The sequence below is a fragment of the Alnus glutinosa genome, chromosome 3 (genome assembly GCF_958979055.1).
Source record: "Alnus glutinosa chromosome 3, dhAlnGlut1.1, whole genome shotgun sequence".
Classification (NCBI taxonomy): domain Eukaryota; kingdom Viridiplantae; phylum Streptophyta; class Magnoliopsida; order Fagales; family Betulaceae; genus Alnus; species Alnus glutinosa.
In genome coordinates, this window is record NC_084888.1 from 4,918,862 (window position 1) to 4,944,254 (window position 25,393).

Here is a 25,393-nt window from a genome sequence, read left to right on the forward strand (position 1 = left end):
GTGAAAATAATGGATGGTAATTCAACTTGTACATTGATATTTATGTCATACTAATCTTTTTCTTTTTTTCTTTTTTTTTTTTGTTTTTTTTAAAAAAAAAATCTGTTTTAAGGTTGGTATGAATATTGAATCCTTTATGGTACTTGTTGATACAATTTTTGGTATGACCTTGACAAGTTAATGACAACACACCATTGGATGTTCTTCACGTCTTCAAATCACTGCAAAACAAATAATATCAAGAGAACACATCGGAATGGCCAGCATTTCTTACTTCGATGCCTAAATCAGTATTTTAGTGAAAAGTATGTTTAAGCACAATAATTCAGTATGTTGTTCATACTTGATGTATATGCCTATTTATATATAGGTTGAGTAATGAGAATTCTCGCAGCCTTAAGATTTTGTGTTCTTTTCTTTTCTTTTTTCTTTTTGACCTAAGAGCTCCATCAAAATATGACTTTAACTCGGAATTATTTACCTTCCATATTGATATTAGCGAGATTCCCGACAACAAATTAAATCTGAGATTAGTTTTAGTTTCGGATTTCTAAGAATTGGGTGCGGTTCCGAAATATCTGGAATCACGTATTGCGCCTATCCCGAGACAATACGTTTTCGGGGCTCCTAGGTATTCATACTCGCAAGTTCATATCTGATGGCCACGGGTCCACAATCACCGACAAATCCATGTAGACTCAAAGGCTTGTAATTCCCAAAATAAACCGGAGCGGGCGGGATTATTCCTAACCGTTCTGTTTATAATTTTTGTTAAAGGACGAAATATACTGAGAACATCCAAAACGTAGACTGCAGCATCCGGACCAAGTTGACCCACCTTCAAATAATACGAAACAAAACTGAGCTTTAGTGAAAGAGAAATGACTAAGCCATGCATGTTTACCAGTCAGTCCACCCGTGGGCCACATAAGGTTGTAAAACATAAATCAGCATTAATTTAACAACAATTTAACGAAAAGAAAGAGGGCCTTAATAAAAGTCAACCAACAATAATTGTCAAATGACATTGACATACTAGTTATTAGTTACTACAACGCATTTTTCGGTTAGCATGTTAATACAAAGTTATGAATTTTTTAGGTAATTCATGAGAATGAAACCTCTGTGGTTGGCCTCTAACAATAGGACTAAAACTGAGAACAATGCCCGCTACCTGGAATTGAAGCCCACTCTCCTGCTGGTCTAATGGATAATTGGCTTAAACATAACTTAAAAGTTCAAAATGATCACCGATTACATTTGTATTTATTTTTTATCGTAATTGAGGCCTTAAGTAAAGAGCACTGACTACATTTTTTGTCATAATATTATTTTTACCATAATTTGGGACTTAATTAAAGAACATTGACTAACTTTTTTTGTCATAATTGAGGCTTTATTTATTTATTTATTTTTGTTTTTATAAAAAGAAACTTAATTATATTATCACTATTTGGAGCCTTATTTAATTGGGAGCCTTAGGCAATTGCCTAATTTCCCTAACCATTCAGCCATGATTACACAAATATTTTACAAAGTTAATAGCCCTTAATCAATCATTGTTTAATAATAATAATAATAATAATGACTACACATTGTCACATTATATTTGTGTGATATATAGTATTACTCATAAATCTTATTGAGTAATGTTAGAAACCACATTTTTATTCTATAACTATTTTATAATTAATGATGATGTGACAATTTTAACCAACTCTTTTATTTATTTTTTATAATAATGACTAATCTAAGATTTAGTTATGACAATCACATTAATATCGTAGGATAAAAATGTAATTTTAATATTAATAAACCTTATTCCTCTTCATTAATAATGCTAGAAACCACATTTTTATTCTATAACTATTTTATAATTAATGATGATGTGACAATTTTAACCAACTCTTTAAATTATTATTTTTTTAATAATAACTAATCTAAAATTTAGTTATAACCGTCACATTAACATCGTTGATAAAAATGTAATCTTAATATTAATAAACCTCATTCCACGGCTACTTTCTTTCTTTCTTTCTTTCTTTCTTTTTTTTTTTTTTTTTTTTTTCTGATGATGGGGAAAAAGTCTGGAGGGGGGTTTTCATGGCTACGTCATCTATGTGCCGTGTGCGTGTTGATCGTGCAAGTGGTAAATGATTAGGTGTACGCATGTGCATGCTGTTCGTCGTGATACTCTTTCAAGAGTGTTGCGTTTTGTTAGTTTTTCGTCGTTGCTTTAGTGGGACAAGGCCACGGCTGAACAACATGAATTCATTCATGACGAACAGTGAACTGAATTCAAATGCACTTTCCCAAGTAGATGCACTGAATTTCATATTAATATATTATCATTATTATGTGTTTCTTCACCACCTTTTTGCCAATGCAACATGAAATGAATAAGGAAAAAAAATAAATTATTTTGACTTTTTTATTTTCATATTGTCCTCCTATATTTTTATTTTAAAAATTACTGATTAGATCTGTATAATTCATACATAGGTCCTGTCTAAATTTTAGAGATTTAATAATTAATTTTTAAAATAAAAAAAAAAAAAAAGAGAAATATTCAAACATATTAAATAGCATATCTCAAATAAAAAAACATGTGGAAACATCTCGCTGTATTCCACCTCCCCACTGACCGAGGACCAAACTTTGGAAAAAGAACATATTAGTTCTAAAGTTTCATCCCAAACTCCAACAACATTCATTGCCTTGTTGCCCACTCAAACACAGTCATCAAAATTTTTCCATAAGGGATTGAAAAGTTTTCAGAGTTTAAGCCAAGAGGTTGCGAGGTTCACCTTTTTTTTTAAATTTGGATAGTTGAAGAAGAGTGGTTATGATGTTCACTTCTTCCAGACAAGTGAGTCTTGTATTTTAGGTTGCTCATGGTAAGTAGGTTTGAGTAATGTTAAAAGTCTTTATTGTGTCACTTAAAAAATAATGTAACTTTTTAAATCACAATTTGACTTATGATTGATCACTATTGAGTTCTGATCAAATATAATTTTAGAAGGCACCTTATTTTTTGAAGATACAAGAGTGACTCATAAATGGCGTCTATAATTATTTAATGAGCTCTGTCGCTCACTATTTGAAGTTGTCTAAATTTTTATGTTATTGAGATAGCCAAATAATAAAGGATCTTTATCCTCCACTAAACTCGTTATCTGCATTTTCTTCTTTACCATATTTTCATATTACATTGTGCATGTAATTGTACCGCATTTTTTTTCTTCCTTGTACTTCAACGGTCTGAATTCGATGGTTATACGGGCATCCAAAATACCAACGAGATGGATGCCTGTTGTATCAACCATTCTTGTTAGTCCCGATTCCGACGTTGTATATTTATCTTTATATTTACCATTTGCATACCCACATCATGTGTCCATAGCTCCACATTAAAATGCTTGTTTGTTTTTTAGAGTTTGGAGTTCAAAATTGCAATTTGTGCTTCGTACAAAAAAGTTAATCCGCATTCTTTGTTGTATAAAGTGGCCGAGTCATCAATTATCAAATTTTCCATAGGGGGCCGAGATAGTATGTTAATACTAGTTTATAGGATTTACCAAAAAAAAAAAAAAAAAAAAAAACTAGTTTAAAGGTGTACATATAGACCATTGAGTAGTGATTAACCAATACCTCCTGTCGATGTAATAGTATCAAGTTTATAAATTATTGAGTCACATTAATTATATACCATTAATTTCGAAAGATAGCAAGAAAAAATATTATATATTTTGGAAGACTATTTAAGAAGAATTAAAATGCATAATGTCCAAAGGGGTAGATCAATCGGCTGGAGACCACGCCTTATGAAGCGGAGGTCACTAGTTCGAATCCCCCCCTCTTGTGTGGACATGTTAAAAAAAATAAAAATGCATAATTAAAAAAAAAAAAGTTATGGATGAAACCAACAAAGTTCATGTATAAATAATGAGACCAATAATAAAGCACTCACATTGGACTAGTCAAAATAGTTAAAATCTTATTTTAACTAGTTTCGTAGTAAAAAATGAGAAAAATATATCCTAATACGACTAGCCACTTTGGCTTTGTTGTACAACACATAAGTTAAATTAATTAAAAATAATAATAATATAGTTCTCTTTCTCCCATTGAGAATAATGAACATAGATAAATAAGTAATATTTTAAATAAAATAGTAAAAGTAAGTAGCTAAAATGTTGAGTGGATGTAATTACTTTAATTTTTAATTTTTTTAACTAAATATTTGTTGAGCAATGCTTAGAGGAAAAAAAAAAAAACATAAAAAAAGATTATATAATATAGAATTCTGGGGTTTCATGGGCCTCCCCCCTCTACCCATTGGTAGTACATATTTCTATTCACTTAGGACGGTTGATTTGGACTGCTCAGAAAAAAGTAGAAGGGTGATTTGGACATTCACTCAATGTTACCATAAGGACAAGTTGATTTGGACCGTATTTTATGTTAATATTTGATACCAACATAATTTATCTTTATCTTTACCTTTATCTTTGCCGCACTTGAGCTATGGTTTTGACTTCTGTATTATAATGACGATGATAATGATGATCTGATGTGCCACTTTCTTCTTAATTTGGCGCCAAATATCAAGCTCATTGAAAAAGTTCTGACTTCTGACGCAGTTGTCTTATTCCTCAACCTTTTAGTTAAAAGAAAGAAAGAAATATTAGGATTTGTTTGGACGTGAGATTTTTTTTTTATTATTTATTATTATATTTAAAATTATAAATATCAAAAAAATTTATTTTTTGAAATTATGTTTAGATAGTTTAAAGAATATAAGAGAAAATTAAAAAAAATTAGATAAAACTTAAATAGAATTTTAATTTTAAAAAAAAGTCCAAACATATTTTTTTAAAATAATAAAAAAACAATTGTTACCCAAACGTGTCCTTAATTTCTTTAAGATAATACTTTAAGGACAAGTGTTTCTAATATAATATATTAAATTGACATATATATGCTTTTCATTTACATTTTTAATATAAATAACATACAAATCACATAAATTTGATATGCTTTTTTTTTTAAATGCACATCAGAATTCTGTACTATAAAGACAAGTATTAATTTAATAAACTAAATTAAAAAAAAAAATTAAAACCCATTTTAAAGAAAAACTTTATTCATTCAAAATTTTGTTCAGTAAGTTTTATTAATTCTTTTTGACCTTTGAAAAATTACTTTCCAATTTCATTCTTTTAACCGAGGAAAAAAATAGAAAGAATGATCTCTCTCCCCCCATTTCTTTTATTTTATTTTATTAGAAAGAAGGATATGCTAGCATTGGTTTAGCATGAGTCCGTTGGTCAGCCCGGTTGCCAGAAGAGTATTTAGGGTAGTCTCGGCAGTGGTCCCGTTAGAGTTTGAAACTGGTTATTGAAAAACTTAGAATTTTAAAGCAAATTATGGATTCGTTCTTTAGGAGCTCTTCCTCTAGATCTCATATACTTTCTTATTCTGATAGCAGTGATAATGTCGTAAATAATGAAGAAATTTGTATTATGGATCAAGAATTAAATCTTCAAGAATGGAAGTTACCTTCTGTCCCTACAAAAAATATTGAAGATAATGAAAGATGATTTAAAGATAATGATTTAGCAAAATAATTCAAAAACATGAACATAATATAAAGGAGAATCATTTAGTGAAGATAGAGATAAAGTAATAAATATTCTTACTTGATATTATTGATGGAAAGCTGTAATAATTACAAGCTTCAAAGCCTTAATACAGAGGCCGAAGGATACAAGGAAAGGAAATGATAGAAAGGCTAAGGACGATAGACACTCAAGTTTTATCTGAGTTGAGTCTCAAATGACCTCTCAAATGGCCTTTGCCTTTTAACATATCTTACAAGTCTTTTATAGGCTAAAAGAAATGGAAAATTACAAATATGAACAGTAGTAAATATTCCGCATATCTTTTTGAACAGTAAAGGTGACAATAATTCAATATTCTGCATGTCTTCTGAACAGTAAAAGCAGCAATAATTATTGAGTCTTCTGAGCAACAATAATTCTTGAACATTGATTATTTTGTCTTTTGCGTCGGCGTCGGCAGATGCAACAGTAAAAACAGCAATAATTCTTGAACATTGATTATTTTGTCTTTTTGCGTCGGCGGATGAGAAACTAATAAAGATTCTATAAATTTCTACTTTCAAAAAGTCTTCATGTCACAAAGTCTGTCATAATGTTGCTTCATAAAGTCTTCACGCCATAATGCTTCTTCATAAAGTCTAACATATCTACTTCAGAGATCAACGATTCTTCCTTATTCTTTTTATTCTCTACTTTTCGTTCATGTTTTATCATTCTAGATTTGTATAAGAACTCTGGTAGCACTGATTCATCTTCTTCTTCATCATCTGATAATTGTGATAGCGTTTCCAACAAATGCTTTATGAGTTATTGCTTGGAACTGAATGAAGCTATTTTTACTTGATTAATGTTTTTCTTTAAAAGAAATTAATTTGAGACTAGAAACTGATTTGTACATAGTTTGGTAACGTTTATAATAATATCATTATAAATATATCGATACCACCATTTCACGGTGTTTTGCTTGAAAAGAAGAGGATGAGTGTGCAATCTGATCCATTTGACTAAAGATATATATGATAGACCCATTGAAAAAAAAAAATAAAAAAAAAAAAATAAAAAAAATGAAGCAGGTGTCCCGATCCTCGAATAATATAAATGTTTCTAGATTACTGACAATATACTAAGTGCCATTTTGAAATTAATTTTGAGTCCAACCTCTCTGGTCCACTGAACATGACCCTTCTAATTTCTACATTGACATTGTTTTTTTTCTTTTTGGTTTCCTTCTTTCTTTCAACGACATATTCATATAGAGCATCAAGTATGACCACATAAAAATGATGATCAAAGACATAATAAAAATGTTTCCATGATTGTTTCTTTGTCAAGTCGAAAGTCAAAAAGATCTCTCCAACAAAAGTGAAAAAGTCAGCATCAACACCAACAAAATAAAAGTTGTCCACGTCTCGTTTAACTGCCTGCGCATTCTATATACAATATAGCCCCCACAGATGATGCGCATGCTTACCTTCCACTTGGAATAAAATTAATGGTGCACCTATAGGTGTTGACCATGGTGAGAATTATGAGAAATGTTACGCTTTTTTTAAAAAAATTTGTCAAAATTTAATCTCTCTAAATGGTGTGTAACAATTTTCTGTAATTTATTATTTTGAAAAATATATCATCATCTCATAAGATCGTGACATATTATTTGAGAAGTAAATTTATAATTTTTTTTAAAGAAGTATAGCTTTTTTCGAGAATCATACAATTGATTGCATACGTGCTTGTCCATTGGGTTTTTGCCTTCTCACTTCTTAAGAGAATGAAAAAGTCGTTAATACAAATTTTAAATAGGACGTAACCTTGAAAATTAGCTTGTAAGGAGAGAGAGAGAGAGCTAAAAAGCTTATATACATATGGTTAAGATTGATACTTAAGCTATGTGGGACACTTGAGGATCGTAACATACTATCACGCTTCCAAATCTGACATCCACAATGGTCTATTATATCTCATAGGTCACCCCTTATGATGAAACCCTGCGACGTAATGCTTAGTTTTAAATTTTTAATACCAAATGATACAAATCTCAAATAAAGCTCACCTTTAAAATTCAGCTTGCAAATAAAAAACGCTTAAGAATTTATATACACATTATTAAGATTACACATAAATAATGTGAAACACTCGGGATCATTACAATCATATTGTTGTTTTCATTCTCTCTGATAATTTCGAAACTCGGTTTCTTAATCTCTTCTCATTTTTTTAGACACAGTTTTCTTCCTGCCCAACTGCCCAAGTTGGAAGAAATTCCTCTAATCCGGACAAGGTTTTGTACCATCTCTGGAATGCATGGAAGGAACCAAAATGATGAAACTCTGAAGAAACCATTTGCACATGCGAATAGTTGGAAAGTGATATTCAAGCAAATGGGAAAAGCTAGTGAGTTGTGAGATCACTGAGATGCGTCTTGATAGTGGGTTCTGAAAGTGATCCAAATAGTCGGTGAATGAGACACAAGGCCTCTCAATATGATCTGCTGACTGACACCTTGCATCAACTTTATAATTCCACTACCCAAGCAACATAGAGAGACGAAAGCAGGGAGCAAATCATTCCCAGATTTACACGAGCGTCTGCTAAAGACAACGCTTCCAAAAGAATTTTCAGCTTTGAACAAGAGGGCTTCCAATTTAAGAAATAATCCCCATATATGTATATATGTATGACAATCCCAATTCGAGGCGACACTTCGAAGTCTGACATCCTATTCTTGGACATGTTTTGCCGGTGATCAGTTTATGTCGCATGACTTCAACCCAAGTGAACCTACGCTTGGCCAAGCATCTCCTTTCCTATAAATTAATTGTTCTTCCTCTATGGCTTGACCCATTGAATGATGATGTTCGACTCTGATACTAAATAGTACAAATTTTAAATAAAACTCACCTATAAAAACTGGCTTGCAAGAGGAGAGCGCCTTGATTAAGATTTTAGCATCGACATACTATAATCACCATGTTAACTTGGAATATTGGATGGATCAATACAACAAATTAACAACCACATAAATCACCATGTCAGCTTTAAACATATTTTGATAAAATATTTAGGTAAAAACTTTCTATAGCATTTTGATTGATCATCAATAAAGGATTAAGTTGCAGTGTGGGTGGTACATAATAACAACAGTAACGACGAAAATATACGCATCAACATAGAAAAGCCAATTCTACTATATGTTGGACGAAGCCATCACTCTTAATTGAGCCTTCAATAATGCCAAGTAGTTGCTAGTACCTTTCAGAAGTCCAGCCTGCTACTGCTTGGAAATAAATGGCACCAAAAATGCCAGCGCACCAGGCACAAAGCCACAAACTAACCAGAAGTTCTATCCCCACCAAATCCCGATTCCAGAAATCCTGTTTGGTTGAGATGACTGGTATCACCCCACAATTTTATGGTCCACTTCTCCCCGTCTGACAAGAGAAATATGTTGACGGATGTATTCAGCACTTTTCCTCCAGACCTTCCATTCGGGCAAGCTTTCTTATACAGTGCTCGGATGACACCCCCATGAGTGACTACAACCACTCGTTCTCCTGCAACCGATAACGACAGTTTACAACTGGTCATTCTCCACAGCTTACAATGTCTTATAATAGTTTAATAGGTAGATCACCGATGATTTTGGAACTCTAATGGTGTCCATTCTAGTCGCCAAAGGCACATATTGTTAATGAAGAATAAATGCCAATATAACCTTTCAATTTTTTGTAAATTTCAGATGGAATAGTTATAATGACATGCACCATACCTTTATGCTTTCTCCCAAGTCTCTCCAATGATGATGTGCACCGTTCATAAAGTTGGTCGAGACTTTCACCACCACCCTGCATATGTAGTACAATGGAAAGTGATTGATTCCATTAACTTAATCAAAAGGTATTGATTCCAATAACTTTTCTGTTTACCCCAAAACTAAAATTTCATGCACATTAAATGTCTCCAGTGCGTATTACCTTTAGTCATATTTCTCCAAGCATTTCACTCTCTCTTGCTCCAGCCATACAACATCAGTACTAAGGAGTGAACAAAGAAGCCCAACCATAAGGGATGGATTACTAAGAGAATTTATGTTTAACTAACCTCCCCCCCCTCCAAAAAAAAAAAAAAAAAGAAAAGAAAAGAAAGAAAGAGTGGAAGAGGTCTGTTAGTAATTCGGTAACAACAGCCCAAGAGAGAAGAGGGTTATACAAGTCCCAAGTCCTATTTCTTGCATTGGAAGATTCTCATGTTCAGTCGGTTCAATGGAAATGAAAGTCATTAGAAAAAGGTATTTCACATGAAGTGCAAGTCCAGCTGGGCCGAGGACAGCTTGAAATACAAATCCCAGCTTGAGATCTAAAAGCCTTGACTAGGCCCAACATTACTTGGGCATCAACAAAGTTGAAGCTGATGCTGCTGACCTGAGTTAGCCAAGATATAGCAGACCATTTAAGAATTGCTTTCAATTTCAAATATATTCTTGACCCCTAGTTTCCCTTTGAACCCAAGTTATTGGACTCATCTTGCTCGACAGTTTAGAGACAACCCTACATTCTAAACACAATGTTAGAAGTGGCTCCAACCATGTAATCTGTGACAAATCTTGCCACTTCAATTACCATGAGCAACTTTAATATTAAAAATTGCATTGTCTTTATATTATCGTCTACACTGGGTTGAGGACAAAATTCAAGCTCAGATTTTTGGCTGAAAGGACCAAGTTAGGACCAGCCTGATCCATTCTACAGCCTCTCTCACAAGCCATAAGGTTCTCCAACTGTGTAATACAACCCTAAAGCAAACAGAGTACTTACTGGAATTTCCTGATCTGTCTTGTGATTTAAAAATGCCTTGTAAGCCTTAGGACTAAGCTTTGTTGCTTCACGTAGTACAAGGCCCTGAAGATCCCCCAAGTTTCTTTCCCGTAAGTCAGGGTCTTTAATAACCTGAAATTAGAATTCAACAAACATGACGTTCTACTTTCCAAGTTAAGATCACTTAATATTCAAGAGCATCATTCATACCTTATTGAGAAAAATTCTCATTTCACTCCCTCCATTTTTTTAGAGCAAAAATTTACTAGACAAAGTATCCGGCCAAATTTAAAGATACTACGGGCAAAATAGTGAATATTCTTGCTTAGGATTATCCGCAATAAAATCCTATTGCTATAGTTAATGAGTAGTAGGAGAACCAAAAAAGGACAAAATGATGAAAAGTTAAATGAGATGGCTCAGTCACATGCAACAATAACCAAGTACTAACCTAGTTGATACAGTGTGGTTCAAGTAAAAAGTGCTCAAGGCCAAAGGCCGGAGACGGGGTTCAAATCTGAGATGACAATAAAGAAAACAACCACCTTATAAGTAGCAAACGATATGGCCCAAAATACAGTACAACAGTAGCAAAAGATTTCTGAGGCCAACCTCAAGTTGTTGAAGAAGGATGTTTAGTTGGGTTAATTACCAAAACCATGACACCATGAGTGAGTGTTTCTAGTTCAGTTGATTACCAAAACACAATTATATCAAGCTGCTTTCTTAGTATGTTTGTGGCATAAAATAAGACTTTCCAAGGTAAGATGGATTACCTCAAAGAAAATAAATGGCTTCAATGTGATTACCATATACATAACTGCAATCACAATTGAAACCAGCGCAATCATCTACTCACAATACAACTCAACTTCAAGAAAGTATCTTGTAAATTCATACCTCTAGCCCACCACAGCTGGTTGCAATTATCTGTGCTGTTTCAAAAGCCCGTTTCAAGTCGGAAGAGTATACAACAGAGATGTTAGGCTCCCTGGATAGTCTATCAGCCACCTTCAGGACAAAGAAGATTAGGTTGTAAGACTGAGGCAAAAGAGACAACCATCCGCAAGGCTCATAACCCATTATCTGGGTTTTTAATGCAATCCAAGGCATGTAATATATAAGTGATAACTGATAACTTACTGCAGCTGCTTGTTGTCTCCCAGCATCATTAAGTTCAACATCCAGATGCCCCTGTTTAAAGATACATTGTTGTGAAAGTATAAATATTGAAAACTTGAGGCAAAAATCGAAGTCACGGAAAAGATACAAGCCTGGTTTGTTAATATCACAAGTGCTCTCATGCCAAGATGGAATAGTTGGCTTTTTAAGAGTAAAAATCAAACCGAACCGATTAGGAGGTTGCTCTGGATTGGCTTATTTATCATTTTAGAAGACTATTACCTCCACGTTGAACTGATTATGAGCTTGAGTAGCTTAGGTTTTTTTTTTTTTTTTCCTCAGTCCTGTATTATATTTAAAGAGGGAGAGTTATCATTTCATCTAGAGCTCATTAGCAAGTAGTTTGTTCATTTTACCGCACCAGAAGCATGTCATCACAATTATTTAATGGGGGTCTTACTTAAAAGGGCTGAAGCTCCAAGTGATTCTCCATCATTGAAGAGAATCAAGTTGGTCGTTGTAAACAGCTTGAGACACAATCTCCCATAAACTCTTTGAGCCAATTGTAGCAAAAGAGCCCCTGGTCCCTCCCATTGATTGGTAGCTTATGATTTAATGTTTTCTTATGGTTGCAGACTATGAATTATCAATTGTTTTACAAATATATAATAGGATCGATACTTATATATATATATATATATAAGAAAACTATGTACTATCAGTGCAGTTAGGGTGATGAAATTGGATTTGTAAGATCATGTTATATGTTCTACACAAATAACTAGGACTGTACAGACAGATGGTTATTAACCGTTTTTTATTTTTTATTTTTTATAGGTAAGAGATCAAATTTATTAGAAAAGCGTAAGGCGCCCCTTGGTACACTGGAAGTATACAAGGAAAACACCTAACTAGAAATTGAAAAGCGAGAGAGAAAATCAGAAAAAGATAGATAGACGGTTATTAACCGTTAATAACCACTAACCGCTAACCGTGTAACAGTATAGGTGGGCAGTTGGCTTTTTTCAATTAATCGTCAAGGGTGGTGCAGTTAGCAGTGGTAGGGACGCCTCCACCTCTGCCTACCCTTAATATTTATATAGGGTTTCATACCAAAACACTAAAACAAGCCCAAAACTGTCTAAAGCAGGCCCTAAAAAGAGGTAAAAAAATGCACAAGACACCAAAATAAGCCCAAAAGACCCATATCTGACAAGCGGTTACCGTCATGTGGTTTGGGCATAAATAACTGCTAATTGGCAATAAGGACAGTTGGTAACCACCCGCCCTAGACGGGCAGTGCGGTTACTCAAAACTACTAACCGCCACTGTTTATAAAGACCTATAAATAACTTGATATCTTCAACGTTGTGCCCTCCACCCCTATTAGAATATCAATTTAAATGATTAGTACACTTTCTCTGATCAGTTTAAGTTGAAATAAGTGGTGGTTTAACACGGTATCAAAGCAAAAGTTATGAGTTCAAATTTGACTCTACACTTTATTTTATTTCAATTAAATATTCGACGTGTTGGGTTCTACTCGTTGGAGAGGAGTTTGAGTCACAGGTGAGAGGAGCCTTTAGAATAATAATTTAAATGATTAAATGCTCATTTTTCTATCAATTTAAGCTTTTTGGATAAGTGGTACCTAATTGCCTAAATAAACCACAAACGCTAACACTGTCCTTATAGAACATAATGTAACCACAAAATCTGTGAACTTTTCAATAAAAACGCTAACAGAGTCTTTAGGAAGGCTACAAATCTAACGACCAACATAATCCAGTAATCTAACACACACATCCCATTCTTTATACAACGATCAATCTAACTATGGTTGTAGGATGGGCTTCAACATTTACAAATGGCACAAAATCAAATTCGATAGCCGAAGTCGTTTCAAACTCTCATCAAAAGAAAAGAACAAGGACCTGAATTCTTCCGTCAGCGTTCCACTCCGTTTCGCCGTGACGTACCACAATAATCTCAGCATAAGGTGGATTTACCACGCTGTAGAAAACGAAAGTAAAAGTTAAAGCCGAAGATTAAAACATAAAAAGAAACGATTTAACTGAAAGAATAAGAAATGGAGACGATCGGACCTCGAATCGGACTCGGCCATGTACGACTCGGTCATTCTTAGTTGGAGAATTGGGTGACGAGTCGCTGTTAAGCCGCGCGCTCCGTTGAGTCCGAGAACGGTTTTAGCGACGGAGAATGTCAAGCGTGGACGTGGAGGATTGACTGGCTGTGACGTATTACGCCGAGAAGACAGGGGTGCTGGATTTACAGTGCGCCAGGTGCGCAGTGCGCTCATAATCTTTCACTCTCTCAGCTGAGAATATTAGCTTTGTTTAGAACCAGATTCGCCCTTTTCTTATTGGGCCAAAGAACAAGATTCTGTTCCCATTAGGGCCATTACTGTCACCAATGGGGCCCTCCTGATTATGCTCAGTTGTGGGCTAGAAATGGTCCATGAGCTCAGAGTTTTTTGTCCAAAGTATAGGCCCATTGCTGGCAGGTAATTGGTACTCCTTATTTGGGTCATTAGGCCCATTACACTCGTTCTTAACACAGGTTCCATCTCCCGAGCCTCAAAACTCAAAAAGTTACAGCACTATATTGAAAATTGAGTAATTCTAGGAGTCAATCTTGTTTTATTCCAATAATGAATTAACTTTTAAAATTATAATTTGATCAAAATTCAATAATAATTAATCAAAAGCATAATGATAATTTTAAAAGTCACATCATTATTAGAGGGACACGAGAGAATTCTTTCATTACTCTTAGAAGCTCGTGTAATTAGCTAAATGAAGGCAACTGATGTATTTCGTATATATGAAATGGCATGGCCATGGCTCGCTGACCTACTAATCCAAGATTATTGAGTAATTTCTCTCAATAAGAATAATGTTAAATACAATATTTTTATCTTACCGAAGATCATCAACATTTATTTTAAAAAACAAAATCTAATAATTGATGGTACTGCCATATAGGGGAAGGATGTCATGTACATCATTAGATGCATCAACTTTAAATCTTGACCATAAAATGGATAACACATATTTCATTTGAAGTGGAGATGATCCTATTCCCAAATGAAATGGTTGCGAAAATTTAAAGTTGATACATGATATACATGATTTCACATTATTAAATTTTTTAAAAGACGTGTCAATATAGACTTCATATACACCACAAACTTAAAATTCTAACATTTCATTTGAATTATATAGAATCTCTTTCATTAAATGAAACAGAGAGAATCCTATTCCTTTCGCTTGAAATGGAAAGGATCGTATTCGGTGAGGAGAAATCCTAGATATATTTAAACTTTTACATAGGGAGTTTTACTAAGATGATATAGAGTGTATTCATTGGTACCTGTAACATTTTTTTTCATTAATTGTTTTGATCATCTCTAATGAACAAACTTCACATTAATTAATAAAGCTCTATTTATTAAAATTTAAATACATGTAATATTTTTCTTCCTTAAAATAAAGTATATACATTTCTCAAACAATAAAGCCATAAAGGTATGCCTAAAGTTCCATAATACGACAAAGACAAATGATATAATAAAGTAGTATTCACACGTGATATGGGCCATGCCGGCCCATGCGTGCAGTGCTTTCAAGTCTTCTGTGGGTAAGTGGGTTCTTGTAATGAAGTGGAAATACGAAGTTGATGTATATGGGCTAATGGGCATGTTTGGTACATAGCATTTAGTATCAAACTGATATTAATTTGCGAAAAGGACAAAAAATTCATCACCTAGAAGCTCTTTTGAATCAAAATGGCGACTGGTACTGGCAAGGGAAAGATGGTCACTGTGTTGAGCATTGATGGAGGTGGGATTAGAGGGATAATTCCTGGCACCCTCCTCGGCTTTCTTGAATCTAAGCTTCAGGTACTTCAACAAACATAGCCACCTCTCATTCCGTTTGATTTTGTTTTATGCTTTTTGTGTATCTGTGTTGTCCATGTTTAGGAATTGGACGGTCCCGATGCAAGAATTGCAGATTATTTCGACATAGTTGCAGGAACAAGTACAGGTGGGCTGGTCACCGCCATGCTTACAGCTCCCAACAAGGACAACCGTCCCATGTACGCTGCGAAGGACATCACCGGCTTCTACTTAGAGCACTGTCCTAAGATTTTTCTTCAGAGCAGGTAAACTTAATTTATTGAAACGGCAAAGCCAAATCAAAAGCCTTTCCTTTAATTTTTACCATTTTTTTTTTGTAACCAGTTACAGCAATTTTGTGAGTTCAATGACGAACATGATCGGTGCCGTGATGGGGCCGAAGTACGACGGGAAGTACCTCCGGTCATTGATAAACGGGCTACTTGGCAACTTAACCCTGAAAGAGACCCTAACAAACGTGATCATACCAACCTTCGATATCAACCTCCTTCAGCCAGTGATCTTTAATTCCAACGATGTATGAGTATGTCAATTATAATAATAGGCCGCAAATTTAAGTTCACCAAATTCTTGGAATTGTGGTCACAAATGCGATAATATTTTTGTACAGGCAAAACTGAATGATTTGAAGAACGCTAGGCTAGCAGATGTTTGCATCGGCACCTCTGCAGCCCCCACTTTTCTTCCAGCACACTACTTTGAGACGTCGACAAAGGATGCTGAGGTAAACCCTCGCCGTTTCCATCTCATAGATGGTGGGGTTGCTGCCAATAATCCTGTAAGTAGCTGGATACTTCGATAATTTAAGGCACGTACGTTTGGTCTTGAAGCTAGCTTTGCAAATTGGGTCATTCTATAATATATCCTTGCTGTTGGATTATTTCATTAAAATAAGTTTTTCCTAATTTTCTTTAAATTTACAACTTTCTTTTTCATTTGGTGTATTTCCCTAGCTTTGTCCCTAGTGAATATATATATATATATATATATATATATTTTTTTTTAATTTCTGATTTTTTTTTCCTTTCTCAACATTAACTTTTTATTGACAACAGTTTATCTCAAACAAGTTAAAAAAATTTCGGTGCTTTAGGAGTAGTACTTGACAGTCACAAACCGGTCTCAATTAATTACTTTAGAGTAGACAAGTGCATTTTTCGTGTGAACTCTGATTCAATTTTTAAATATGTACAACTGTCATTTTAACCGTTTTCAAATAGTCATTTTTTTAAGGGTAAGAAATTGTTGTGTCAACAATCATGTTTTAACAGTCAAAAATTACTATTTCAACCATAAAAAACTGCTTTTATAATTCTATAAAAAGATGATTTCAGAAATTCAAACTACCACTTCTTCTCTTCTTTTGCCATTACACATTTCTTGTTCAAGATGGTGTTCAAAATTTGCAATAAGCAACCTATAATTTGGAAAGTATTTTTGTATTATGAAGATCAAATTTTATGTTCCTAACTTCCTTCTACAAAACTTATTATATAAGTGTGAGACAATATTTATCCGAGAGATAGATTAAAACTCGCCTTAATGTCTAGATTTCAACTATTAATTCCCATATAGATCGAATTCTGCACTATTTTCTTCTAATTAATTCGGAATATCCGATCCCACATTCTTTTTCCACTACTTTCTTGATTTATTTTGGACCAAGTTGGCAGGTTCTCTTATCCATTGACTACATGCAGACTATGATGGCCATAAGCCAGATTTTGAAAGAAATATTGATGCAAAACACTGACTCGGAGTCAAATGACGACATCAAACCAATGGAGTACAGCAAGAGAATGTTAGTTCTATCGTTGGGCACTGGTGCGGCCAAGCATGAAGGGAAGTATACAGCAGCCAAGGCCTCCACATGGGGTTTGCTTAATTGGCTGTATGACTTTGGTGCCACTCCCTTGCTTGATGTATATGGCGATGCAAGTAGTGATATGGTTGACTTTCACGTCTCCACCCTCTTCCAAGCCCTCGATCGCAAGAACAGCTACCTTCGTATTCAGGTACGTACCAAATGGCACATCTACTGATCGATCAACTCTTTTTGACATAATTGGTGAAAAGATGATCTTAATGCTTTCTAGGAATTGTACCGATCAATTATATATATAATATAGGTTGACAATTTGACGGGAGAAGCGGCGTCTGTTGACATTGCAACCACGGAGAATCTGCAAAAGCTTGTGGAGATTGCGAAGGAGCTATTGAAGAAGCCAGTGTCAAGAGTGAATTTGGACACCGGCAAGTTTGAGGAAATTAAGGACGGGGGAACGACTAATGAAGAAGCGCTTGCTTCCTTCGCCGAGCTACTTGTGGAGGAAAGGAAGCTCAGGCAAAACTAGTGAAAGTACGTCCCCGAAGAATATGACTCTGTTGTCGTGGATAGATATAAAGCTCTCACAATAATGTCTTATCTTTTTCCAATAAAGAGAGGAAAAACAAAGGGAATGCAAAATTAATGGTCGGTACGTTTAAATTACTATGCGGTATAAAAAATAATAATAATTTTTTTTTTTTCTTTTTAAGAAGTTATAAAAAGCAATTTAGAGGTTTTTGTAGTAGGTCAAAATAATAATTTAGTCATTACAGTCAAATTTTGTCAAAACACCTGACGAATTTCGTTAGTGTGTCGCATCGATCAGCACCAATAGAATAATGACACATGCTACTCTTAATAAACAAAATTATTAATATATTAAAAATATAAAATATAAATTTAAAAAAAGAAAAAAGAAAAGGGGTTTGAGAGATATGCACCCCCTTTGGAGAGAGGGGTGGCCTACGGACCACCCCCAAAGGTGGCGAGGTGGCCAGCGCCACCTTTGGGGTGGCTCACCGCTATCCTTATGGTACAACTATAAACCGCATAAACTAAATAAATAAGTTTCACTTTTCTTTTCATTGAATTGTTTTGAGTTGGCATATATAGCTAGCTTAGCTTCTTCCTGTTGAGCCCTTTATTTTCTTTTATTTGCTTTTTTCTTCCCTCCATATTTCAATAAAAAAAAAAAAAAAAATTGTTAGAATTTTCAATCAGCTTAAAGTTTTAAGATAATTAATAATTTAATACGATATCAAAACAAAACAAAATCTTGAATTAATGTTCGAAATTTATAACCGTCATTTACCTCGCTCCTATTTCAAAATATTTTCGTACTGAGTATTCGCATCAACGTGAACTCGTGTTGCTGGAGCTTGGAGGCATCTTTTTGTCCATTTCCCTTTAATGCCCCATTCTCAGATAAACTCATCTTTAGGTAAATTCAAATCAAAATATTAATTTTTCTCAACTTAAAAAAAGAAAAAGAAAAAAAAGACTTGCATATTGTATTTGTTTTTTTTGTTTTTTTTTGTTTTTTTTTTTGTTTTTTTTTTTTAAAAAAAGAAACTTTCAAATATTTTCTCAAGTTTGTCATCACATATTTTTTAAAATTTCCATAAAACAAAACATAACGAAAATAAACTCAAACGGACAATCAAACATAGAGTTCTAAGCTGTAAGATTATTTGGAGGCTAATTGCGACGATCGATGAAACACGTCGCCACAACAACTATGGGGGTCGCATTAGTTTGTTGCTTCGATAACAATTTCATGCATGCAAAGTCGATCGTCATTAAAATCTTATGTTTTGAGGGTGACCATTTTTTTAATTAAGGATATCAGCCATTTTTAATTATTGTATTTGTTACATCGATATTAATTAACCATTCAAAACCTTTAAATTAATTGAAGCTTAGAGAACATAACAGCCTATATTTAGTTTTGAACGAAATTTTTCTTTAAATTGGGTTGAATATATATATATATATATATTATAGCTAACTTAAGCAAACTAGTACTCTATATATGCACACTTTAGTTCAAATGTCAAATACCAGACCAAACGGATTTCGCTGTCTCTCACTGATCTCTAGAAGCTTCCTCTTCTTCCTATCTTACGGGCGCCCCATCTCATTGGCCAGTACTGCAGCTCCCACCGTCGTTTAATTTGAATAATCGACTCTTTTTTTTTTGGTTTAACCAATCCTTTTAGAAGTATAACCTATTGTTTCTGTGGGTTGTAAACAAATTAAAATTAAAGCCTACCAGATTCATCTCAATAGCCTTTTCATATTGGTGTATATATATATAATACCATATCATTTTCATTTTTAAAGATAATGTAACAACTTGTTCAATTCACACAATGTAACACGGTGACATCGAGTACGTAGACCGTTAGGATTATAAAATAGATGCTCTACCTTTCACTTGTCCCCGGCACCACTCTTATTTGAATTCGGCACTTTGTATGACGTAGCATGGCCATGGAATGCTGACGTTGTATTCCACGTTTATTAGTTTTCTAAGGACTTGGCCAGAGTAGAATTCTTCACAAGTGCGTGGGCCATGGAATGCTTTAAATTAAGTCTTCTTTGATCAGTTCTTGCCATAAATATCAAAGTTGAAGTTGATATATATGGTATCCTTAATACACATCGATCATTAATTAAGTATCGAACTGATATATATTGATTTGCTAGAGGACACGAAATTGAACATCAAGAAGCTTTTTTTGAATCAAAATGGCGTCTGGTCTTGGAAAGGCCGGAAAGATGGTGACTGTGCTGAGCATTGATGGAGGTGGCATCAGAGGGATAATTCCAGCCACCCTCCTCGGCTTTCTTGAATCAAAGCTTCAGGTAGTACTTCACCAAAACCAAAGCCACCTCGATCTCCATCGATCTTTTCGTTTTCTTTCATAATTTTTGTGCATGTCTCTATGCCCTGTTTAGGAATTGGACGGGACCCATGTAAGAGTTGCAGATTATTTCGACATAATTGCAGGAACAAGTACAGGCGGGCTAGTCACCACCATGCTTACAGCTCCCAACAAGGACAACCGTCCCATGTATACTGCAAACGACATCACCAACTTCTATTTAGACCACTGTCCCAGGATCTTCCCCCAGAAGAGGTAGTTAATTTAACTGAAACCATTTCCTTCAAGTTTTAATTACCTTTTTTAAAAGGAACTCAACAAATGTTAAGGGCCAGCTGTTCAATGACAAGCATGTTGGGTGCCATGATGGGGCCAAAGTACAACGGGAAGTACCTCCGGTCAATGATAAACGAGCTACTTGGCAACCTAACTTTGAAGCAGACCCTAACAAACGTGATCATACCAACCTTCGATATCAAGCTCCTTCAGCCCGTGATCTTTTCAACCAAAGATGTATGAGTAGTACTACTCTTCCCAAATTAATTCCTGGACTTGTGGCCACAATTAATACCAACTTAAAGGTGTAATGATTTTGTGCAGGCAAAACGGAATGATTTGAAGAACGCTAGGCTAGCAGATGTTTGCATCGGCACCTCCGCAGCACCCACTTTTCTTCCGGCACACTACTTCGAGACAAAGGATGCCGAGGGAAACACCCGCTGTTTCGATCTCATTGATGGCGGAGTTGCTGCCAATAACCCTGTAAGCAGCTCGTTTGATAATTTAGATCGAGAGGCACATTTCTTGACTTGTTTCAGTTTCGGTCGACTAATTAAGTTGGCAAGCTCTCTTATCCATTGCAAACTAATTAATCCACAGACTATGATTGCCATAAGCCAGATTTTGAAAGAAATGTGCAAGTTGACGCAAAACACAGAGTTAAATGATATAACACCATGGGAGTTCAGCAAGGGATCAAAGCTAGTTCTATCATTAGGCACGGGTGAGGACAAGCACGAAGAGAAGTATACGGCAGCCAGTGCCTCCAAATGGGGCAAGTTTCGTTGGGTGTATGACAAGCACAGTCGCGCCACTCCATTCCTCGACATATATGGCGATGCAAGTTCTGATATGGTTGACTTTTACGTGTCCGCCCTCTTCCACGCCCACGACCGTAGAAACAACTACCTCCGTATTCAGGTACGTACGTGTACCAAATGACGCATTTGTTGAATTCTTTCTGACATAATTAATGACCATATATAATATATATACACGATATTAGGATGACAATTTGACTGGAGATGCGCAGTCTGTTGACATTGCGACCACCGAGAATCTGCAAAGGCTGGAGGAGATCGGAAAGGAGCTGTTGAAGAAGCCAGTGTCAAGAGTGAATTTGGACACTGGCAGGTTTGAGGAAATTAAGGACGGGGGTACTAACAAAGAAGCACTTGCCTACTTCGCCAAGCTGCTTGTGGAGGAAAGGAAGCTCAGGCAAAACCAGTGAAGGTCCCCGAGGAATATGATTTTACTGTATTGGGGTTGATTTAAAACTCTCAATAATATCTTCTCCTTTTCTTCCCACAAAAAAAAGTGAGATTACAATGAAACTGCTACAAGCAGAGCTCAACACGAACAGCCAAGCAATTAACCAAATCATGCATGACAAATTTATGGTCCTAATTAAAACTACACTGAAACTTTCTGCAGTGATAGATACACCCAATTGTACTAAAGCTATTGGTGATGCTTCATCAAAATCCCATTATAAATATGTCGTGGAAATTCCATTAACCCTTTAAAACTATCAAGCAATTTTTAATGTCCATCTTAAACTATAAAATTTACAAAATGGAGTTTTGACCTGTTATAAATGCCCCATAAATTTTTTTATAAATACAACTATGCTCTTAATTTTAAAAAATAAAACTACAAAAAAAGAATCATGGATGACGCCAGACCCATGGCCACGTCCCCCCCTTCACTTTTCTTTTAGTTTTTATTTTATAAAGGAGGTGTTTTAGCATTTATGTTTCCTCAGTTATGATTTAACGGAAAATCGTGGGGAGGAGATAGTTGAAAGAGATGGAGACATTGCAAATTAAACTTGAATAACACTCTTAACGTACAGTGGAATAAAGTTTAATTTAATGCTAGCTGTATATGCCACTTGAATAACACTCTTTCCTCAAAGTTTTCCAAAGGCAAATATAGTGGAATAAAGTCTCAGGCTAAACTACTTAATTGCCATGCAAAGCTAGCTTATTATAGTTAAAAGTCACCGTTCGTTTTCTGGGAGCTACCGCTTCCAGCTAGGCATCGAAAAGGATCGAATAAAAAAAAGTAGGAACAAGCAAGCTGCGGTAGGTATGATTTGCAAGTCATTTTCGTCGAATTGAATCACAAGGAAGTGGCTTGGAATCTAATAAAGGCCAGATTAGGCAACGGCAGCTGCAGCCATTATTATTATGTCGCATATGCTGCATGCATGCTTCACGTGGGTCGTGGAATAACATTCTCTTTATTTCATTCGTCGATTTATCTATCCATTTTAAATAAAACGTCAAGATTCAAAGTTGATTTATCTGACTGTGTATATGAAGTCGATGTTAGTACGTTTTTAAAAAAATTTAAATAATATGAAATCATGTACACCATTAGATGCATTTACTTTAAATTTTGACCATAAAATTGATAGTATCAATTTTATTCAAAATGGAGAGGATCCTATTCCGCTTCACGTGGTCTGCCTAACTTGATCACTTCAATACCATTCAAATGCCTCATTCCAAGAAACATTTGGAATTTTTGTTTTGCAAATAATTCACATTTTTTGTTTTGTGTTTTTTTAATAGTAATAAGAATCTATTAGTGTGATATATATAAAGATGAAAATGGTTTTGAATTTTTTGTGAGAGAAAAGTGAAAGAAAGATATTTGGTAATGCGAAAAAAGAAGTGACTTTCTTTTAGAGAAAAATAAAAATTGATTGATGTGATCATATAAATGTGAAAAGAGTTTTGATTTTTTTTTTTAAAAAAAAAAGAAAAAAGAAAGAAAAAAAAAGAGTGGGTTGCCAAATGGGCTTCGTTCTATAATTCAGGTGTCAAAGGACCACTTTTTTTTTTTTTTTTTTTTTTTTGGGTGGGTTGTAATATATTATCTTATTGATACAATATCATAATCTAATTATGCTCATGTTACTTATCCTTCACCGTTTAATATTACTTTTTAGTATTTTGTATTAATTCTCCGATTTATTTCTTGTATTTCATATTTTGATTGACTTCATTCCACTAGAAATAGGCTTTGGCTTGTATATATAAATCACCATGGAAATATATAGTTTTCATTATGTATATTTTCTTTAGTTATTTCTTCATGGTATAAAAGTCATCTTTTTGTGGCTTTGTCTAGGGCATTAAGAAACCGCCGCCCGGCTTTTTCCCAAAATCAGAGTTTGGATCTTGTTTTGGTATAAAAATTATATTTGCAAGTTGTACAAGCTTTGAGCTACACCATGTTGGTTGAATCTCCAAAGGCTAATGGAGCTTGGGATGAGGCAAGGAGGTGTCGAGTGAATTGAGGACGTGGGAGCCAACAAAGATGCTCTTGCCTCCTTCGCCAAATTGCATTCATAGAAAAGGAAGCTCCGCTAAGGCCAATTAAAGTCCCTGAGGAACATAATTATAATGTGATTATTTATCTAATATAGTTTTGGAGCTTTCTTATCATATGCGAAACACAGCATGGTTTTTGTTGATATTTCCTCAAAACGCTTGAAATAGCACAAACTAACGCAGGACAAATCACAACATATCTACCTTTTTTATTTCTTCTTTTTTTTTTTTTTGTGGTTTTTTTCGAAGCAGTACAAAGGGAGGGCCTCACAGAGAGAGAGAGAGAGAGAGAGAGAGAGAGAGAGAGAGAGAGAGAGGATCTTTGCCGCTAGGTAGTCTGAAAGAGGAAATGGTACACATTTTCGGTGGGAATGCTTCAAAAATAATGATGAAAAGAGACCCAACTAAATGTGCTCTATCGCAATATATCTACTTACTAGCTTCCAAATTTCCAAAATGTGCTGCACAAGTGGCACGCAAAACCAACATATAGGACATCTCCTTAATAGGAGCCCGGTGAAAACAAAGCCTGCCTAGGAGTCTCAAATAACTCTTCAACGGAAGAAAGAGGTAAATTGGAGAACATAATGTGCATAACCAGTATATAACCAGACAGTGGATGCATAAACTTCAAAACGGAGTAGTCAAACAGTTTCCTTTTTCTGCAAAGAGCAAATGGAGTCATATGAAGAAGAAAGAATGGAGAACAAATCACACAAAGGAAGAGATCTAAGAGAAAGCCTTGGCAGCACATTGGAGGAGGCTAAGATGGCTGAACTGATGAAGACAAAGAAAGAACTGAGAAGAGCTAGAGACAGCGCCACCCAGTCATGGCTAGACTCCAGGCCTCTCATTGACGAGCTTGACAGGCTAAAATCCGGCCTTGCAAGTGCCAAAAACCAATCTACAATGTCAAAGATCGCCATCTCAGAGATTGAATCACAACTTGAGAGCACCAACACATGCATTAAATCCAAAAAGGAAGAGGAGCTCAAGGTGACAAAGATGATCAATGAAATCAGCCAGGCTTTGGATCAAACACGTGAAAAGCTGGAAAGGATTAAGCAGGATATAGATGAAGAACAGCGCGCAAGATTAAAACTGAAACAAGTCGTGCACGTAAGTAACCAAACTCTTTGGACATTGCAACTCATGCTTCGAGCTGTACGATTAGAATCAGAAGCTTTTGGAAAATCTGAAGCTGAAGCACTTCAGCTCATCAACTGTTCAGAAAAGGACAATACTATTGTCCAACTCAATCATGAAGACTACAGTGCTTTAACTAGAAGAGCTAAAGAAGAAACATCACTTGCAGATTGGCGTGTTTCTGTCTCCATGGAGCAGAAGCTTGCTGCTGAGGCAAGCCGAAACTTTGCTTTAACGAGACTAAAAGATTTAAACTCTGACAGCAATTTGCAGAGGCGGACAGTTAAAGAGGAAGAGATAATTGAAGATGGACTCACAAAAAGGGACAGAGAAGAACAAGATCCAAGTATGAAAGTGGGAGCTTCAGTCAAAAACGGACAGAATGCTGCTCGAGACAAAATACCAGCT

At 34.9% G+C, this 25,393-nt stretch overlaps 3 protein-coding genes across 5 annotated transcripts; 2 read left to right on the forward strand and 1 right to left on the reverse strand.

Annotated features, from left to right (window-relative positions):
* Nucleotides 1-8,684: 8,684 nt before the first annotated feature.
* Nucleotides 8,685-13,900, reverse strand: LOC133864569 (phosphoglycerate mutase-like protein 4). Its single transcript, XM_062300948.1, has 7 exons — nt 13,666-13,900; nt 13,495-13,573; nt 11,582-11,632; nt 11,339-11,449; nt 10,439-10,570; nt 9,394-9,469; nt 8,685-9,178 (listed from the first exon to the last, which is right to left on the reverse strand). The coding sequence occupies exons 1-7, from the start codon at nt 13,878-13,880 to the stop codon at nt 8,955-8,957; spliced, it is 888 nt and encodes a 295-aa protein (XP_062156932.1). The 5' UTR covers nt 13,881-13,900; the 3' UTR covers nt 8,685-8,954.
* A 1,388-nt stretch (nt 13,901-15,288) lies between these two features.
* LOC133864112 (patatin-like protein 2) lies at nt 15,289-17,967 on the forward strand. Its single transcript, XM_062300336.1, has 6 exons — nt 15,289-15,482; nt 15,564-15,745; nt 15,825-16,017; nt 16,111-16,278; nt 17,201-17,515; nt 17,630-17,967. The coding sequence occupies exons 1-6, from the start codon at nt 15,369-15,371 to the stop codon at nt 17,852-17,854; spliced, it is 1,197 nt and encodes a 398-aa protein (XP_062156320.1). The 5' UTR covers nt 15,289-15,368; the 3' UTR covers nt 17,855-17,967.
* A 2,032-nt stretch (nt 17,968-19,999) lies between these two features.
* LOC133864530 (patatin-like protein 2) lies at nt 20,000-21,829 on the forward strand. 3 transcript variants are annotated; one of them, XM_062300893.1, is made up of 6 exons: nt 20,000-20,196; nt 20,290-20,471; nt 20,546-20,729; nt 20,817-20,978; nt 21,096-21,416; nt 21,502-21,829. In XM_062300893.1, the coding sequence occupies exons 1-6, from the start codon at nt 20,080-20,082 to the stop codon at nt 21,724-21,726; spliced, it is 1,191 nt and encodes a 396-aa protein (XP_062156877.1). In that variant the 5' UTR covers nt 20,000-20,079; the 3' UTR covers nt 21,727-21,829. The 3 variants fall into 3 exon arrangements, with proteins under 3 accessions (XP_062156877.1, XP_062156879.1, XP_062156878.1); XM_062300895.1 differs by having other exon boundaries at nt 21,529-21,829; XM_062300894.1 differs by having other exon boundaries at nt 20,552-20,729.
* Nucleotides 21,830-25,393: the final 3,564 nt, after the last annotated feature.